General features: G+C 54.0%; 1 long non-coding RNA gene and 2 gene segments (V, D, J or C); all 3 read left to right on the plus strand.

The window, feature by feature from the left end:
- LOC101024006 overlaps positions 1-11635 on the plus strand; it is a 644330-nt gene extending 632695 nt beyond the window's left edge. Inside the window, 2 exon segments of the V gene segment in view lie at positions 9815-9850; positions 11179-11635. Of these exon segments, the coding sequence occupies positions 9815-9850; positions 11179-11498 (356 nt within the window).
- LOC108580857 lies at positions 2219-7730 on the plus strand. Its single transcript, XR_001892403.3, has 2 exons — positions 2219-5960; positions 7377-7730. It is a non-coding gene; the product is annotated as an uncharacterized LOC108580857 (long non-coding RNA).
- Positions 11636-11735: 100 nt separating the features above from the next.
- Positions 11736-14708, plus strand: LOC101016593. The segment is given in 2 exon segments: positions 11736-13069; positions 14268-14708. Coding segments are annotated over 2 exon segments (369 nt in total).
- The last annotated feature ends 4667 nt before the right edge of the window (positions 14709-19375 follow it).

Raw genomic sequence — 19375 nt, forward strand, 5'->3', positions numbered from 1 at the left:
GGCGCTGTCAGGCCCCTTTTTGGTGCCTCCAGCACATCAGCGATGTGGCAGGTGCCTTCACCAGAGTTGCTGGGTGGTCAGGCCAGGCCCGAGACAGAGCCTGCAAGGGCAGGGAACTCTAGGGCCATAGTCGGGCAGAGAAGGGGCTCCTCTTGGAGCCTAATCATAGCCACCCCTGCCCCAAATCACAACCTACAAGTTAGAAAGAAACTTAAGGGTCCTGATTCCCACTACCCTGTCTGGCCCCATTTCATGGATGGGAAAGCTGAGACTCCAATAGCAAAGAGGACCGCATTGCTCTCCACCTTCTCAATGGCCCTGCTGGGTAGGAAGCCAGACTCCCCTCTGGATGTCCCCTGGTACTGTCCCAAAACTAATCTCTCTCATTACTGCCTTGTAAGACATTATAGGAAACTGACAGTAAGAAAATTTAAAAACATGAGGATAATACAGCTCAACTTGACCCACCCACAATCAAGTAACCTCTTTTACACAGTTGTTTGCAGCAAATTGTAGACATCATGCCCACTAAACATTCCATTTGTGTCTCTAAACATATGGACCCCCAAAAAACTACATGCTCACAAACCTAAATAGAAATTGTCAAAAATTCTTTCATATCAAAAAAAAGGATGTTTCCCATCAAATACTTCACAAATGTCCTATGTTTCTTTCACTAGACCTGGGTTTGTGTTGTTATTTTGTGGTTTTGCATTTCATTTCTATGAGGATTCCATACAGTTGGAAATTGTGACTGGTGGCTGTGTTTTCAGACCTGTTCTGTCTGCAGGTATCTTCCTAGTTGATTTTTAATTTCCTTGCAAGGCAGGAGCTACAGGAGCTGAGGGCTGGTCCCAGGACCTTCCCACGGTCAGGATGCAGCCTGCTACCTCCCCAAGCTGGAACCAAGCGCTCCTCTCTGCTTCTGTGTTTCCTGAAAACGGGTTCTTGGACAGAAAGTTTTAACAAGGCTCAGTGTGACTTTTCAGCAAGACCGCTTGGCCAGTGGGCTCCCATATGGGGTCATCTATTTGTAACGTTAGCTGGGCTTTGCACTTAGTATCCAGTGCCATTAGATGGTATACTGATGCAAGGTGACCGCACTTCAGTTCGACCACCTTTTCCTTCTACTGAGCGTGTGCCCTCATATGTTCTGTGCTCCTCTGGGAGTACGATTCTTATTTCAGTAAGAAATAGCATAGACATGTTGCGTCTTTCCTTTCATTTAGCATCTTAATAATGATGACCGTGTTGCCTGCCATCCTGTGAAGATGAACAATTATTTCATGGTGAGCTCAGTTATGTTACTGTGTATGACTCACTTGAGTCCACCACAGTTCTGTTTTATTGATGATGACAATGACCCACCATGGCCCACTGGGTGCCTCTTCTGGTGGCCCCAGGATCCTCCTGAAAGAACCCAGTAGATCTTGACAGCTTTCTGCTCTCTGTTCACAATCTGTCCTGGGCACATCTTTCTCCTGCCTTTGTGTCTGGAATTGCCCATTAATCTCAAGTGGATTGGTCCCCATAAGTGGGAGGTGGGATTTAGTCACCACACTTGGGGTGCTACTCACACAGCCCTTTTGAGTCAGAAACTCCAGACATACCCAAAAATGAGACGAGACCCTGAAAGGGTAACAGGGGCTTGCTTGCGACTTCTCCCGGGAGGTTGAGGCTGGCATTTCATACTAGAACCTAGCGAGCCCATCCCAAACTAAGACAACACCAGGAGGATAGAAGTGAGACCCCCTGGAGATGTGGTTGTGGTCACACTGGAGCTTTCCATGACTGCTGGCTGTGAGGCAAGCTGCCCCTCCTCTAAGGCACTCACTGGGGACACTTGAGGACGCCTCCAGCTCTTACCCTGCAGTCACACCAAGAGATCAGGGTTACAACCCTGTAAGTATAGACAATCCCTGTCCCCTTCTGTGTCACTTCACTCCTTCGTGAAGCAAATGCCCTCCAAAGAGCTCATTCCCATTCCTGGGTCACAGTCACATGGAAAATCTGATCCAGATACCAACTTCCTCAGGCCTCTCCATTTCCAGACATCCCGTTATTGCATACATGGGGTTGACCATCCCATCTCAGCTCCAGAAGGGGAGGCAGGTGTGTGGACTCTGCTGAGCAAATGCCCGCCAGGGGCAGTGGTCTGGCTTCCTGCATCATAGCTTCAGGTGGGGGATGGGGAGGGGGAGTTGGGGGCCCCAGGGAAGAGTTTTTGTATGAACCTGTGTCACGGCATTTGGTATTCTGTGGAGGGACCCAGCTGACCATTGTAGATGAGTGTCTTCTTCCCTTTCCTTCCCTGCTCTCGCCAAGTTGGTGGCAATTTTATTTTGATTTCGATCTTTGTCTGTGACTTGCCAGAGCCTGTGGTCAGGGTTTCCTTTAGAACCTCAGTCCTGGGAGGCTAATCTCTCCCCTCCCTATTCAGAACTCCTGTATGCCTCAGCTGGTCACTGAGACACCTTCATCTCCTCTGACCCCAGAGGCAGGGAGTTCCAAGACAAGACCACACTGGTATGTCTCATGAGTGACTTCTACCTGAGAGCCATGACAGTGGCCTGGAAGGTAGATGACATCTCCATCACCCAGTGTGTGGAGACCACCATGCCCTCCAAACAGAGCAACAAGGCTACCTGAGCCTGGTGCCAGACAGTGGAAGTCCCACAACCTCTACAGCTGCCAGGTCACGCAGGAAGGGAACACCGTGGAAAAGACAGTGGCCCCTGCAGCATGTTCTTAGGTATCCGACCCTCACCTACCCACGGGGTCCTACACCGGCAGGATCAGGTCACGTGTCTCCCCTCCTACCCCAAGTCATCCAGCCCTTCTCCCTGCACCCTCAAATCCCTCAATAAATATCCTCATTGGCAACAAGGAATCCTGCTCCCTCTTTTCATTTCTTATCTAATATTTAATTTGCAACCTCCTTGAATTCTCAGTGGGGATGAGGAAAATCCTGGTGCCCAGTTTATTGGGTGAGAAGTCCGTGGTGGTGCCATCACCAGGAACTTGTGGAAAGGAACTGAGAATGGAAACTCACAGGTGAATTTCACAGATTTTCACAACACAGGTTGGCTAAGCAAAGACACTGACAAGCCCTGCAACAGGGAAACAGAAAGTCCAGAATCCTGCTCAATGTCCCAGCCAATTCAGTGAGCCCTAGCATGCTCTGCAGGATACTGGTGTTCATGTCACTAGCTCTGGAACCTGGGGTGAGGCTGGGGCACACAGGTGACCAGTTGTGATCAAATGGGCTTAGAGGTTCAAAGTTAACCAGCACGTGGCTGAGATCTCAACCATGAAGTTCCCAATTCTAAAGTCAGGCTCTAGGGTGGAGTGAGTGTGTGCTTGGTGTGTGGCTGAGCCTGCGACGCTCAGCTTGTGTGAGGGGAGGACTCCGGTGGACTGAGACAAATGAGCAAAGACACTGTCCCAGGCACAGAATGGGCATCCCATGGTTGTCGGGGACAGTCTGTGTCAGAGCCTCATTCTAGACGAGAGTCAAGGCTGGGTCACACAAGGTCAGCACAGGGTGGGTGTGACCTTGGGGCTATAGGCAAAGTCAGGCTTCCACGGGACCTCAACTGCCCCAAACACCCTCATACCACCAGGCCCCACTCCCTCCGTCACTCACGTTGTTCCGTCGTCCCCTCACGCCCTGCACCATGGTGCACGTGCAGCCTCACTCAGAGACACCCTCATCCCAGGGTCCCTGACAGCGGGCAATTTGGTCCCTTGAAGGCCTTGACTGCCTCGGTGAATCCATAGTGATCGGGCTGGGACCCCACTGTCTCTGGTTCATCAGGGACATGGCAGCAGCTGCTGGGTGGCCAGCCAGGGCAAGGACAGAGCTGCAAGGCCTGGGGACATTTTCCACAATGATGCAGAAAGAGAGGGGCCCCTTTGGAGCTCAATCGCAGCCACCCCTGCCCCAAATCACAGCCGTGAGCCGAACTGAATTTCAGGCACCCAGAGTTCCTCCGCCTCTGTGTGACTCATTTCACAGCTATGAAAATTCAAGCCCATGGGAGACACGGTCCCAAGCTTCACCCTCTCTATAAGTTGTTGTACGTTTTTATGATGAACACCTCTGAACACAAAAATAGGGTTACAGAAGAATAGTAATGACTCCAAGGTTCCCCTCACCCGGTCCCCAGCATCATCCATTTTCAGATAATGCGGACCCACCCACAGTAGAATAACTAAACTACTCCCTCAGGCAAGGGCGTGAAGCAAATGCTAGTCATCACACACTTAACTGGAGAGAATTCAAGGATTTCTTGACATCAAAAATAGTTAATGAGGGTCTCATCAAATGTCTTGTGAATATCATTGTGTCTCTTTTTAGTTGACTCTGTGGTGCTGCTGCATATTCATAGTTTTAATTTCGTTTCTATGTGGATTAAATACTTGATGTTATCACTGGTGAATGTGTTTTTAGGCCCATCCCATCTGCAGGTGTCTCCCAAATGCCTCTGGCTTTCCCTGGCAAGGCAGGAGCTGCAGGAGCAGTGAGCTGGTCCCACAGTCTGGATGCAGCCGCCGCCTCCCTGAGAGGAATCCAGTGCTTCCCTCAACCTCTCTTTTCCTAAAAAATGGTTCTAGCATCAAAAGACTCAAGGGGGTTCAAGCTGGACATTGGCATAATCCCTTCCCAGGACATGTAGCTACTTCCGGAAAAGCCACCCATGCTGTGTTGTCATTCCTTTAGTGATATCAGCTGCATTTAATGATCAATAACTTTGTGCCTCAGATGAGAAGGAAGGCAGAGGGCCGAGGCTTCAGTTCACCTCCTCCTCCTGAGGGCTTCCTGAAGGGAGGGCCCAGCAGCTGCACTGTGCACTCGGGAGTGTGCTTCATGCTTTGGGAAAAGGAAAAAATGTACATTCTTCCCTTTTGTTCAACACTTTGATAACTGATGATCTGATGCCTAGACATCCTTCAGGGCAAACCGCTGGTGTGCACGTGAGGACATCTGACATGCGGGTTCCACTGTGGTTATATTGAATTGGCAATGACAATGCGGCTACAAAACATGAACACTTACCCACTGGGCACCTCCTCAGGTGGCATCTGATTTTCTCCCATTACCCCAGGAGCTTCCGTGGCTCCTGATTTCTCAGAGGATGAGAGGTTCTGTCTCATCATGTCCCTTTCCTGCCCCACGCCTGGGATACCGCACTGATCTCACGTCCCTTTGCAGAAGGTGATATTTGGAGACCACACTCGGGAGCTCCTTTATGTCCCCCTTATTTCAATAACACAATGGCAGCCACTGCCCCACCTCACCCACCAATATCAGAACAGGTTGAGGGGTGCAAGAGATCCTTCCGTTTCACCCTGGACCTGGAGGATGGGGCTGGCATTTCCAGTGGGGACCAGCCAGGCCTCACTGACCAGGCCCATCCCAACTAGGACAAGCCCAGGGAAGGTGGGGCTGAGACTCCTGGAGTCACAGCTACGTTCATGGGAAGGTTCCCAGGACGCCGCACTCTAGGGTAACCTGCTTCTCCCTGGAGGGAGAGGGTACTCTCTGCATCACCCAGGGTGTCACCAAGTAGTCAGTGTTGAGTCAGCTCCACCAGGGAAACCATTTTTCCCTGACCACAGAAGTTCACTCCTAGTGACATAATGCCCTCCAATAAACTCATCCCCATGGCTACATGATGGTTGCTGGGAAAACCAAATCCATTGTCCTCCAGGAACCAGGATTTCTAGAGATCCTGCTGCTGGTCACAGGATGTCACCTGTCAACCTCTCTCTGTGGGGATGAGTGTGGCAGCTGTGTGAACTCCCTCATCAGCAGATGCCACCAGGAGCAGTGGCCCCAGCTTCCTCCATCACAGCTGCAGCAGGGGTTGGGGGTAGGGGCGTCCAGGGAAAGTTTTTGTATAGGTCTGTGTCACAGCATTGGGTGTTCGGTGAGGGGACCAAGCTGACCATCTTAGGTGAGTCTCTTCCCCCTCCTTCCCTGCTCTCCCCAAAGTACTGAGAAATTTTCTGCTGCTTTTGTTCTTTTCTGTATCTTTTGTTGACTTGTGGTGAAGCTTTCGCTCTGGAGCCTAGGTCCTGGTCAAGGATCTCGCCCCTCCCTGTTCAGACCCTTGCCTCAGTGGGTCACCAAGACCCCTTCACCTCTGGCCTCAGAGGTAGGGCACCAGACTGGATGAGCTACTGAAACTCATTCGTCTGTCTGTCTGCCAGGGCCAGGCTGCTTCCCTAAAACTTGCTCAGTTCTGTCCTCCCCCCGCCTGGGCTTCTAACTGCCTACCGAGCTTTGTGCAAGGGAAACTGAGGTCCCATCTCATGGGGGAGAGGGAACAAGGGGCTTGAAGAAGTGACCATCTGGGAGACTTTAGAAGGACCTGAAACCCTCAAAGCCAAGATTGGGAAATGGAAAATCAGAGTCTCAGGGCCCAGTCCCCTGGACTGTGGGACTCCGGATCCAGGCTGGCAACAAGGTAGGAGGTGCAGGGACCTCTCCAGGTTTCTGTGGGCTCCCAAGGAGAGAGCCCTGAGCTGGCCTGGGACCCCTGAAGCCCTGTCAGGAGGGAGGGAAAGGCTCTGGACATGAAGGAGCCAGGCGAAGGGTCACGAAAGGCCATGGCATTCTGGGAGGTGGCTGTTGGGTCTCTATGGGAGGCACCCGTAGAAGCAGGAACCACTGAGTTCACTGACAGGCAGATCCCAAGGCACAAAAACTGTAGATTGACCCTAAACACAGAGAGATTCTAACACAGACTCCACAGAAAAAGAGTCCAGGACAGACAGACAGTGGGACTTGGGTGAGCAAAGGCCCTGACTCCACTGCAGAGGCTGCAGGAGATGTGGGTACAAACAGAGCCCTTAGGTGAGAGACCCACTCTCCCCTAACCCCGAGCAGCTATGTCAGGTGAGAAAAGTTTCCACACTGAATCTGACAGGAGGCTCACAGAGCTCAGAGAACACAGCCAGAGCCGGACCACGTCAGGATGACAGGGTGAGGCAGGGCCAGGAAACTGAAGGTCCACTGTCTGTACAAAAGCCCAAGTCCTAGGAAGGTTTCCAAGCAGGCGATGAGCAGGGGTCAAGCTCAGAGGTTTTCTGACTGACCGAATTATTTTAGGAACATCATGTCACACCCTTCTGAGACACTGTGGACCACATCTGAGAGGTCCTGCACTGGCACTGGGGGGCCTGAACACCCCTCACACACTGATGTCAGGGGCTCCCCAGGTGGACACCAGGACTCTGACCCCCTGCCCCCATCCATTCGGCAGGTCAGCCCAAGGCCACCCCCTTGGTCACTCTGTTCCCACCCTCCTCTGAGGAGCTCCAAGCCAACAAGGCCACACTGGTGTGTCTCATAAATGCCTTCTACCCAGGAGCCGTGACAGTGGCCTGGAAGGCAGATGGCAGCCCCGTCACCAAGGGCATGGAGACAACCAAACCCTCCAAATGGAGCAACAAGTATGCGGCCAGCAGCTACCTAAGCCTGATGCCTGAGCAGTGAAAGTCCCACAGAAGCTACCGCTGCCAGGTCACACACGAAGGGAGCACCGTGGAGAAGACAGTGGCCCATGCAGAATGTTCTTAGGCCCCCGACCCTCACCCCACCCACAGGGGCCTGGAGTTGCAGGATCCCAGGGCAGAGGTGTTCCCTCCCACCCCAAGTCATCCAGTCCTTCTGCCAACACCCAATAAACCCTCAATAAATATCCTCCTTGTCAATCAGAAAACATGCTGTCTGCTCATTTTTGTTTATCCACTTTCCATCCTAAATTTGATTATCTCCAACCAAAGGTGAACAGAGTCCTTTGAACTTGTGACAATGCTCCCCGGGAGCATCCTGATGTTTCTCTGAGTCATACTTTTTCCATCACCTCATCCCCATAGAATGTTCCAGAATAAGCAAATAGTCTTCAGAAGGACCCAGGCATCTTCATTCTTACCCATGTCTCCACTGTGCTCCCTGCTGCCCTGTGAGCACATCCAACTCTGGCTGCCCGGGGACACACCCTCCTTACATCCCTACGGCCTGGGAGAATATCTCAGCTCCCTTCCTTATTGCCCTTGGCCCTCACCGTCCAGATGCCATTCCTCTCTCAAGGTGTTTGTACATCCCCCTCCAAGGCCATGTGGTCACCCCACCTGTATTCTTCATCAAAGCCCAGAGCATCTCCCCTTCTCCATGGGCACACTCTGTTCCCGTCATCCCAGGGACCCTACAAAACCCCTTGTAACAATCACTGATGGGACGCTTACTCCCTCGACCCTAGTCACTCACCCCACATCCCCCTCTGGGTGCCTCTCACCCCAGGTGTCACTGGATGTCCCAGCTGTATTCAACATTCATAGGAGACAAGGGTCAGCTCTGCTCCTCACTGACGCCACTATGAAAGTCTAATGCCCTGCTGTGCACAAGCGGTCAAATGACTGATGAGTTCAAAGTCAAGAGTCAGATTCTGGGGTTATGCCAGGAGCTTGGGTGAAGCTGATTTGTCTTCTGAAGAACTCAACATGGGATCTGAGCTATAATACGCACACACGTGCACTCGCACACCATGCACACAAACATACATGTTCATGTTAGGCATCTTTCTGGAAGGATCAGGAAGGGCCCAGGTAGAAGGGGCTGCAGTCAGGCCCAGGTCAGGACATGAGCAAAGCAAATCTGGGACCTGTAGTCTCCAGGCTTTGGGACTAGGGGGTCACCCCTGGATATGGGAGGCTGGGGCAGGGTTTTCTGTCCAGGCCAAGGGTAAGACAGAAGATGGGGACGAAATTCTGATCAGGGATGAGCAGGCCACATCTCAGCAGTCAGGGGAGGTGCTCGCTGTGGGGAATACTGTTGGAGACTGCAGGGTGCCAGGTGTGTGTCCTAGGTGTGAGCTCTTCAGGTCATCAATGGGCCCAGACCAGGATGCAGGTCCAGGCTGTGTATGTCCAGGCCCCGCACTGCACATGTCCATCCACTGTGGGTACCCCCCGTGCTGGTGACACTCCTGAGCACAGGCAGTGTAGGTCACCCGTGCATATAAGGGACTGCGCAGCACACACATGTGGCAGTGTGTGTAAGCCGAGGGAGCTGAAGGGGACGCAGAGACCCCACACACCTAGAGCTCCTGGAGGAAACCACACTGCCAGTGAGGCCTATGACCTCCCTTGAGGAGCTCTCCTCTGGGCCATTGCAGCTCTCATCCAGCACACACAGCCCATAGGTAGGAAGCTGTCCCCATAGGCTCAGGAGGGGGACCTGGGCAGTGACCTGTGAGCTGCTCCTTCAGAACAGCTGGGCCAAGGATGCTGGAGTTCAGGCCTTACAGTGGGGTCTGTGTCCCTATGGTCAACGTCATTCTCCCCACAAACCCCCATTCCTGATTCCAAGCCTATCCCATCATGACCTCCAGTGCTGAGAATGTGGGGGGCATCAAGGACCCTCCCTACCATTCCCAACTTCTCAAAGGGGTCCCAGATGCACCATGTCAGTGGTATCACCCAGCCGCTCACCTCCTCCTCCTCCCTGGCATTCCTGACACCAGCTGATCCAAGCCACCCAACTCCCCCTCAGAAATGCAATTACCTGGGAGACAATTCCACACAGACCTGTCAACCCTTCCCATGACTTGGGTGGATGAACTCCCACGCCCCCAAGGAAGTGATATTCGGGTCAGTAGAAGGTGACCCCTTCACCCCACCTGTGGCTCACCCACCCATGAGAAAAAGGGGCTGGACCCTGCATCTTGTGAGCAGCTGCAGGGTTCCAGGGGGGTTGGGTCGGGTGTATTAGGAGGGTTTGTGTGCAGGGTTATATCACAGTGTAATGTGTTCGGAGGTGGCACCAAGTTGACCGTCCTTGGTGAGTCCCCTTTTCTATTCTTTTGGGTCTAGGGTGAGATCTGGGGAGACTTTCTTCACCTTTCTGTTCTCTCTAGGGCAGGGGTCTCAATCTCTCTGGGGTCTGCCACCATTGCCTTTTTTCCTGGCTCTAAACTCCTCCAGCCTGTCTCTTCTTAGGCACTTGGTGGGGCATGATGGGAAGATCCCAGTGACCTCTTTCCTGCTCCCTGCTGAGGCCTGAACCTGCCGCTGTCACTTACAGGGCATTCTCCCCTGGGCTCTGGGATGTTCTGCTCCCTCACACGGAGGCTCCAGGCCCCAAAGACCAGCAGAGCAGGGGCTCTGTCTAGGGCACCAGGGCCGTGGGACAGGGGAAGGATGCTGGAAACAGTTCAGCTCCCTAGGGTTCTGGGTCCCAACAATGGGGCTGCTTTAAAAACCAAGAAAGGACATCTTTGACTGGGGACTTGGGGAAATGAAGGGGTACAAGGATGGAGAAAGAATGTCCTGTGAGGTGGCCCCAGGGTGCTGGGTCCCTCCTCCCCCAGGACAGACAGGCTGCCATGGACAGGGTGCTTCTCAGGATATTCAGGCCAAGGTTAGAGCCTTCCCATCCTACCGAAAAGGAGAGACCCCAAAGCAGATGCTGAGGGAGGCACTCCTGGTGGGCACAGGTGACAGGGACCAGTCAGGACAGATAGATGTCCTAGCACAGCCAGATCTCCCAATATGACAAGGAGACCCCATAGAGCAGACACAGCGCTAGGCTCAGAACAGAAAGTATACTTCACATGAAAGCCCTCCATCTCCTGGACTCCCAGGGAGCCAGCTCCTGGGACTGACACCCCATCCCCACCAAGGGGCCCCTGTGGGAAAGTGGGGCAGAGACCACAATGATGGTGCCAGGGGGACAAATGGGAAAGAAATTCACTCATCAAAAGGGAGGAGAACCTAAAAACAGGACACAGATGCCCTCGTGAATAGACCCAGACGAGGGACCTGGCAGGGGATGTTCAGACAGAGACGTCCCCCAAGGAAAGATGAGGGCCCATGGCTGAACCCAACCAGCGTCAGGGAGCACAGGTGAAGTGAGAGCTGGGTGATAAGGAGGGGAAAATCTGAAGATGAGGCTGGAGCAGAAGAGGCCTGATACTCCTCAGTCCTCAGATGCTGAGGAATTTCCCATCAGGAGGTGAGAGTCCCCACCACTGCCAAGTTGACCTCAGTACAGCAAGACCCGGCCTAAGGTCCCTATCCTTAGTCCTTCATCCACCTGAAAACTGAGGTCAGGGGCTCCCCAGGTGGACACCGGGACTCTGACACCCCTCCCCCTCATCCACCCCGCAGGTCAGCCCAAGGCTGCCCCCTCGGTCACTCTCTTCCCGCCCTCCTCTGAGGAGCTCCAAGCAAACAAGGCCACACTAGTGTGTCTGATCAGTGACTTCTACCCGGGAGCCGTGAAAGTGGCCTGGAAGGCAGATGGCAGCGCTGTCAACGCGGGAGTGGAGACCACCACGCCCTCCAAACAGAGCAACAACAAGTACGCGGCCAGCAGCTACCTGAGCCTGACGTCCGACCAGTGGAAGTCCCACAAGAGCTACAGCTGCCAGGTCACGCACGAAGGGAGCACCGTGGAGAAGACAGTGGCCCCTGCAGAATGTTCATAGGTTCCCACCCCTCACCCCACCCACGGGGGCCTGGAGCTGCAGGATCCCAGGAGAGGGGTCTCTCTGCATCCCAAGCCATTCAGCCCTTCTCCCTGCACTCAAGAAATCTTCAATAAATATCTTCAGTCAACCAAAAACCTTGGGTTTTGTGTTTTGTTTCTGTTTATACATTTTCTACCCGAAATTGGTCCAACCTGCAAGATGAACAAAATTATTTTAGACTTGTGAGAATGGGGTCTGGATTGTTTCTGAGAGGTAGTTCCACCACCACCTAGAAAGGCCCAGAGAATATTCCAGAACATAGCCTTGAGAAGCAGGTCCCAGGATTGCCCCTCTTTCCTATATGTGTTGTGCCTGTGTGGACATGTCCACCTCCAGCAGCCTGGGGCAACCTCTCCTTGGTTCCCCATGGCCTCCAGAAAACGAGTTCCCTCCACGGATCATCAGGTCTCACTCTCTGGACAGTCTCCCTCTCTCAAGGAATCCTTCCTTCTCAGGCAGGAGCAGCCTTTCCAGTCCATGGGCCCTTGGTCTCCCCTACTCCTTAGGGGCCCACCCTGTTCCTGACTCCCAGGACCCTGCCCTCTACCCCCACATCTATCTCTGAAGCAGGCACAGCCTGGACCCTGATCATCTGGACCCAAGTCACACACCCCACAGGCCAGCTGGGTACCCTTGGTCCCACATGTGTCACCAGTGTCCCTGTTATATTCAAGTGCCCAGGGAAATAAGGGTCAACTCCACGCTCACCCCTAAGTAGTCAGTCCAAAACTGACCACATCTCAAATACCTAATGTCCAGTTACCCATGGATGGTCAGTGGGGCTGGGGAGGTCAAGGTCAATCAAGAGATTCCGGAGTGGTGCCAGAGACGTGCCTGTAAACCAATTGGTCTTTTTAAGAGCTGTATGTGGGATCTAAGAACCGGGCTGATTATTGTCCTGGAAGGTAGCACAGGATGGGGGGCCCGGGCAAAGAAACAAACACACATACACACATATTCACAAACATAAACACACATGAACATCTCCAGGCACACAGGTATTCACAAACAAACTTGCCTGCGTGCAAATACACACACGCACACACACTCTCCTGTGCTATTTAGAATCACTGCCACATGGGCATCCCACTGGGGCTGTGCTGGACATCCAGAGGACTCGGTTCTCCAATGGGGACCAGCTCCACATTCTGTGTGGCACAAACAGGCTTCTGACTTCTTCCATGGTGACAGTCTCCAAAGGAGCTGAGCTGGGACACATGGCTTCCTCCAGGACAAACAGTGGCAGGGGACCCAGATGTGATGTGCAGACATGCCTCCTCCCTCTCCCCTCTCCCTCTCCCTCTGAGGGTGGAGGGATCCCTAACTTGCAGTCAAGTGTGCATGCATGCATGGAGGGGCCATCCACCTCACCCTCCTATCGGCCAGACCTGCTTCATGACAGGGCCGCTGGACCTGGGCGCCCAAGCAGCTGCAGCGGGGAACAGGTTGGGTGTGTCAGGAGGGGTTTGTGTGTGGGGCTATGTCACTGTGTGTTATGTTCGGAAGAGGCACCAGGCTGACCGCCATTGGTAAGTTTCTCCGCTTCTCTCCTCTCTGAGATCCCAAGTGAAATGTGGGGAGATTTTTCCCTTTCCTGTCTCTCTAAGGCGAAGGTCTCAGCCTGCCTGGGTGTCTGGAATCTTTGCCCCTCCTCGCCTGGGCTTCTGGGTCAGTGTTGTCACCCATCCTCTCCTGGGGTTCTGGCCTCTCCTGTGGTTCTGTCCTCTGTAGGTCCCAGTTATGGGGCTGCGTTAAACAGTGTCAAGAGGCCTCTGACTGAGGATGTGGAGAGATGGGGAAGGAAATGGGAGGAGGAAAAGACAGAGGAAGAATATCCCGTGAGAAGGTGGCCCCACAGTGCTGGGTCGCACTCCCTCCCCCAAGACAGGCAGGACACCATGGACAGGGTCGTGGGTCTCAGAAAACAGGCCCTAAACATGGACCCTTACCAATTCCTCCACTGGAGGAAGACCCCAAAGCAGATGGCCAGGATAAGGACTCCTGGTAGGGACAGTGACTGGAACAGATGCCTGCTTGTCAGGGAAAACCCACTGGAGAGTCAGATCCCCCATGTAACTTCTCACAACATGAAAACTCTTTCAAACATACACAGTTCCACATTCAACTCAGGGAGTCAAAAAAAAAAAGTCCTCAATTGGAAGTCTTTGATCTACTGGAATCCACCCCTCGGGACTGACACCCTCTCTCACCAGGCAGACCAGAGGGGTCTCTGCAGGGAGGTGGGGTGGGGGCTGCAATGATGGCACCAGGGGGATGTGTGGGGAAGAAACCCACTCCCGTGAGAGAGAAGAGCCAGAACCCAGGACAAACAGCTGCCCTGTATGAAAAGACGAGAACAAGGGGAACTGGTAGGAGGCGTTGAGACAGATACCCCCAAGACAGACAGATACCCAGGGTGAGATGTGGTCCTGGACTCCATCCCATCCAGTGTGGAGCGAGCACAGGTATGGTCTGTAGGTGATGGAACATATGAAAGACAGATCCAAGAGGGGGTCTGTGACTCCCCAAGAGTGGGGGGCACTGAAGAGCCTCCCATCTGAGAGGGAGTGTCTTCACTCACCGCTGACCTGACCTCAGTCCAGCAAGTGTTCGGCCTGAGGTCCCTGCCCTAGGCCTTAGTCCCATGTCCACTTCAAGACTGAGGTCAGGGGTTCCCCAGGTGGACACCAGGACTCTGACCCCCGCTCCCCCTCATCCACCCCGCAGGTCACCCCAAGGCTTCCCCCTCGGTCACTCTGTTCCCGCCCTCCTCTGAGGAGCTCCAAGCCAACAAGGCCACACTAGTGTGTCTGATCAATGACTTCTACCCGGGAGCCATGGAAGTGGCCTGGAAGGTAGATGGCAGCCCCGTCAACACGGGAGTGGAGACCACCACACCCTCCAAACAGAGCAACAACAAGTACGCGGCCAGCAGCTACCTGAGCCTGACGGCGGACCAGTGGAAGTCCCACAAGAGCTACAGCTGCCAGGTCATGCACGAAGGGAGAACCGTGGAGAAGACAGTGGCCTGTGCAGAATGCTCTTAGGCCCCTGACCCTTACCCCAGCCACAGGGGCCTGGAGCTGCAGGATCCCAGGGGAGGGGTCTCTCTCCCCATCCCAAGTCATCCATCCCTTCTCAATAAATATCCTCATTGTCAACCAGAAATCCTGCTCCTTCTCTTTTTTATCTCACATATAATTTGAGGCTTCCCCTGCGTTCTCAGTGTTGGGTGGGGGGAATCCTGGCATCCAGTGGGAAAGTAGCCCTGAAGGAGAGTCTCATAGCCTCCCAGGGTGTCTCCTGATGAAACAGGCCAGGATAAGAGAAATCTGATCACTGAACACCAGTCCCTCCCTCTGCCCTTTCACTCCTCCCGCTTCTCCTCAAAGCACAGCCCCCCTCTCCCTGCCTCCTTCCCGGAAGGAGTTGTCTCTGGCTGGACCTCCAGTTACACACTCTTATCTCTGCCCTAACAGAGATCCTTCACCCACCATCTCTTTTCCCAGCCTGAAAACCCTGCTCCAGGCCTGGAGCCTCTTTGCCCCTGGCCCTCCTCCCTCTGTGCCCAGCTCAGCTCCCACCCACCCTCGCCCCCTCCCTTTCATCCCTGAGAGCCAGACTGTCCAGGACACTCCAGCACCACTGACTTCTCAAGCTCTTAAATGAGGGATCCACCTCAATTCCGCACCTGACAGCACGTTCAGACATTTAAGAGGAATTGGAGGAAGCCAGAAAGGAAATTCACACAAAAGACCTACAGGAGGCTCAAGACACTTGCAAAAGACAGGCTCTGAACTCCCTAGGAACTAGTGCAAGGAGGGTAATACGCACTTCATCATTTCTGTAAGTTTAAACAAACCCTTTGCTGAAGGCAAGGTGGTGCTCTCAAGGCTGAGGCCAGGGATCTCTTCACAACTAAAAGTGGGAACATGTTCTCTCCAATGCCTCAGTAGTAATGGCATTTGAACCTTGAGGCATGCACAGGTAACTGTCTGGCAGCCCTAAGACATGGTGATTCTCTCAAGTGCGTGAAATGAAAAGTCACTGGCCATCTTTGGGAACTTCATTTTTGGGAACACTTCTCCATTGGATCCCAGGCCTTCACTGGAAAACCAGGTCCGTCTTCAGGACTGTGAGGTTCCTTGAGTCTGGGGCTCCAGCTGCTCTCTGAGAGGAAGGTGTCGGCGGAGAGAACACGACCCAGCTCCACCCAGCCCTCCCTGCATGGTCCCTCCTCTGTAGAGTGGGGGCGCCTGCAGGGGTCAGGCCTGGGTCACGATGGGTGAGGCCTGGGAGGGGGGCCCTCGTGGCATCCTGGGGAGTCTCTCCCATGGCTTCTGTTTGACTTTCCTCTGGTTGTTATCACAAATGACCCCTAAACTAGTGCTTAAAACATCACACACTGACTCTCTCCTAGGTCTGGAGGTCAGAAGTCCAAAATGAGTCTTCGATAGCTAAAATCAGGGTCCCAGTAGGGCAGGCTCCTTCTAGGGACTCTGGGGAGAATTCGTTTCCAGGACTTTTCCAGGTTCTAGAGAACAAACTCAGCTCCTGGCTCCTTCCTCCAACTTCAGAGCCAGAGCTCAGCCTCTTCAAATCTGTCTCCTGCTCTTCTCTCCCTCCCTACCTTCCTCTCTCACTCTCTTCCTTCCTCTCTCTCCATCCCCACATGTCTCTCACTCGGACCCTCCTGCCTCCCTCTTTCTTTTATAAAGACCCCAGCTTGGACCCACCTGGATAACCCAGAATCATTTCCCACCTCAGACTCCTTAACGCCATCACATCTGCAAAGTCCCTGTGGTCACACAACATGACACATAGACAGGTCCAGGACTGGGACATGACTGTCCCGGGGGGCCTAATTCAGATAACCACAGCTCCTTTCCCGAGTTCCTCTTCCTTTCTCTGTGCCCTGCCCAGTCCAGACTGAGCGACTCCTGGACGCTGTCCCAGTCCAGCCCCAGCCCTTCCTGTCCCTGGTCTTTTGTGGCCCCTCCTCCTCCTGGGGTTCCAGAAGACACTGGGAGTTTAGCCACAGCTCCAGGGCACTGTCTTCCAGCAGGCCCCCTGAGGCTAAATGCTCTCCAGGACAAGCCACCCTTAGAGGAAGATCCTGTTGTGATCCTCACCCCAGGATGGTGACACCACAGCCCAGAGAGCCTCAGTGACCTTCCACAGGCCACAGCAGGGATTCAAACCTGGCCTGCCCAACTCCAGACCTCAGCTCTGGACCCCAGGTGCCTTGTTGCCCTCAGGCCACCTGGCCACGCCCACCCACTTCATCCCACTGCCCCGGTTACAGGCCTCCCTGTCTTTCTCCATGTGGAGGAAAGGCTCCCAGGATATTCCAGGACTCCAGGTTCTGATGAGAGTGTGGGAGGGGACCAAATACCCAGCCTCAGGGCCTGGGTTCACCTCTGCAGATGGCAAATCCCATCCACCCATGGAGTTCACCAGCTCCTTCTTAGAAGACACCAGCCTGTAGCTACCTTGGCCTAGGAAAGTCAGGAGCCAGGCCCACCACACATGGCCATGGCATATGTCACCTGATACATGAGATGCAAAGTGTAAGGTGGATGGGCCAGGGATGAGTGCCCCCAACTCTGCCTTCCTCCCCACAGGCCCACCCATGAGGCTGAGCAGGGTGGCCCTAGACCCAGCCATCTTTAATCTGTTCATCCACTGGCATCCCCACCACCGTCCCCTCAACATGCACAGGATGCCAGCCACCCAGGCCAGTTCCTGAGGTGAAGCAAGTGACGGGGGTACTCGTTCCTGCCCAGCCCAGAGCTCAGACTGTAGATGAGACCCCCTTGAAGAAAACAAGGGGCAGGGGACACTGGGGATTCCATGTGGTCAGCAGAGGTGGCCTGGTGGCAGCAGCAACCTCAAATAGGCCCAGGATCTGGACCAAGGGCTGGAGGACAGAGGGAGGACGGGTGTGTTAGGGGTGAGTGGGAGCAAAGATATAGGAGTGACCACAGCGCCCCTTCTTCCCACAGGGCCATAGCAGTGCACAAGCGCCCTAATGGAAGCAACCTGAAGGCTCACCTCAAAGACCCCGTACTCTGTCCCCCATGTCACCTGGCCTGCCACCCTACTTAATACCCAGGAAGTCCTTGGAGTCTGTGTCACATAGGTGGGCTTCCTCCCTGGAGAGCTCAGAGCCCACTGGACCCAGGCCCCCATCCCGGGACCCAGGATTCAAGTGACAGAGTTATTGGGCCAACAAGGGATGGAGGGGGAGAGGGGCCTTGGGTTGGAGTAGCCAGATTCCTCATGCCCCTTCTCCTTACTCTGGATCAAATATCAGGGTCAGGGCACTTGGGGGAGGGGCCAGGAGAGAATCCCCTCTTCCTAGAAACCCCATCCCATTCCTGGTTCTGGATCCAGGGTTTTCAGTGTCCCCCACCTCCAGGAGAGTCAGTCCCTGGCAGGTGGCTCCCCAAGCCCAATCCCCTCCATTCCTGGTCCCAGTGGCTCCCTCAAGATCCAAAAATTCGTGACAACATCTTCAGTCAGGGACTGCTCTTCCAAAGGAGGAGCACATGGAACTCTGGGTCTGGGGCCCCAGCACCGAGCACAGTAGGTGTTCAAGGGGGCTGTTGAGTGGTGGCATGTGAGACTCTTTGTAGAACCCCCGATTCAGGTTCATGTGCCCAATATGCAGCTGAGGTCCACCACTGAGACATAAGTGCTTAAGGATAGACAAACATTTGTTTGATTTGGCCAAAGTAAGAAGGCAGGAGAGAAAATCCCTCAACTCCATGTTAGCAAAAGGATGAAGCAGGGAGTTTCTATGTGGCCAAGGAGTGAGGGAGGTGGCATTTCAGGGGAAAAGTCTGTGTTTCTTCAGTCTCAGGTAACACCTTAAGCAACCACATTTGTGGGCAACAGGAACTGGTCTCTACGTCCTTAAAGACATTCACTCCTACAAAATACTTTTGTGACTCTGAAGTTATCTCCTCCTCCTTCTTGACAAAGAAACAGGACATCTGCAGCTTATGATCATATTGTGTGAACAAGGGATGCTGGGCAAAAAGCAAGCAGTTAATGTGTACAAGCAGGCAAGGGCCAAATCAGAATTTTCTTTATTTCAGTCACAAAAATGCTGGGTACTGAAATCTCAATGCACCTGGTGTCACTCCCAGAGCACAGGCTAGGACAACACACACCTGTCCCTGGAGAACTCCGGGCCAGTTCCCCCTTCTCCCACTGCTGAGCCCCTCTTAGTCCACTTCCGCTCCACCCTTCCCCGACCAGAGAACCTCCGAGGGTTTCCATTTCCTCCAGGATAGCACGTGCTGCCCTGTAAGGAGTCACTCAAGTGAAGAACAAGGAGGCAGGGGGCTTTCGAGTAAGAGGAGACCTGACTTCAGAGACCCTGAGTCCCCAAGACAGACGCACGCCCGTCAAGGGAGCGGCCACCCCAGGCTGTCAGGATGGGAGCACGTGGTCCTCTTCAACCCACCTCCTGAACCTCCTCTACTCCCCGCACCCATTTCCCTGTGGCCCCCATTTCCCTATCGTCACTGTAATTGAACCCCACTCCAGCCCCCTTCCCCAGTGACTCTTAGAGCTGGGGTTGATGCTGGAGCTGGAGCAGTGACCAGCCCCTGGTGACCCTGGCCCCATCCAGATACCAGGCCACTGGCCACCAATCAACTATGGTTTCCCGAGCACCCCTATGTGCCCAGCCTGGGCTTGGGACACAGACCTAGTCCTGCCTGGCCTGCTGCAGCAGTAACGGTGGGCTCTTCCTGGAGAGAACCTGGTCCAGTCTCTCTGCCCCACCATCTCACTATGAAGGGCCAGGGACCCTTCCTGATCAT

The sequence above is a fragment of the Papio anubis genome, chromosome 16, assembly GCF_008728515.1.
Source record: "Papio anubis isolate 15944 chromosome 16, Panubis1.0, whole genome shotgun sequence".
Lineage (NCBI taxonomy): Eukaryota > Metazoa > Chordata > Mammalia > Primates > Cercopithecidae > Papio > Papio anubis.